General features: G+C 69.2%; 2 protein-coding genes across 3 annotated transcripts in view; one reads left to right on the top strand and one right to left on the bottom strand.

Annotated features, from left to right (window-relative positions):
• The window catches only part of ATP5H (ATP synthase, H+ transporting, mitochondrial Fo complex subunit D), a 7,184-nt gene extending 6,794 nt beyond the window's left edge, over positions 1–390 (bottom strand). For both annotated transcript variants that reach the window (XM_008073331.2, XM_021706611.1), the window contains exon 1: positions 183–390. The gene's annotated coding sequence lies outside the window, so the exon portion shown is untranslated. The remainder of the gene's footprint in view (positions 1–182) is intronic.
• KCTD2 (potassium channel tetramerization domain containing 2) overlaps positions 21–390 on the top strand; it is a 20,740-nt gene continuing 20,370 nt past the window's right edge. The window contains exon 1 of the mRNA XM_008073352.2: positions 21–229. Within this exon, the coding sequence (XP_008071543.1) occupies positions 21–229 (209 nt within the window). The remainder of the gene's footprint in view (positions 230–390) is intronic.

Below are 390 nucleotides of genomic sequence, written 5' to 3'. Positions count from 1 at the left end.
GCGAGCCGGGAGGAGCGAGGATGGCTGCGCGGAGCAAAAGGCAGCAGCTACACCCCGGAAACCCTGCCGGCGGGGCAATCCGAGAGCGCGGCGTCTTCCCCAACGGTGCGACAAGAGTCAGTGCGAGAGCAGAACAGAGGAGCCCACCAGGGCTCGGACCCAACGCCGCGAACACCACTCACCTTCACCGACCCCGGCGGCCCACTGGCCCCAGCCACAAGTCACGGAAGTAAGTCACCGGAAGAGCTCCCCTCGGCCAACCCCAAAGCCAATGGGGCGGGCCTTGCGTGGCATATCAGCCAGTAGAGAGGGGGACTGCTTCCGGAAGTCTCATCCCCGGGGGCGGGCGGAGCGCCGCCACCGCGCGGGTCCCCGGGCGCTGGTTGGGGG

Source organism: Carlito syrichta, unplaced genomic scaffold (genome assembly GCF_000164805.1).
Source record: "Carlito syrichta isolate Samal-C Ts95f unplaced genomic scaffold, Tarsius_syrichta-2.0.1 Scaffold315826, whole genome shotgun sequence".
Taxonomy (NCBI): domain Eukaryota; kingdom Metazoa; phylum Chordata; class Mammalia; order Primates; family Tarsiidae; genus Carlito; species Carlito syrichta.
The sequence above is the reverse complement of the archived record's forward strand: the minus strand, read 5'-3'. Positions and strand labels throughout refer to the sequence as shown.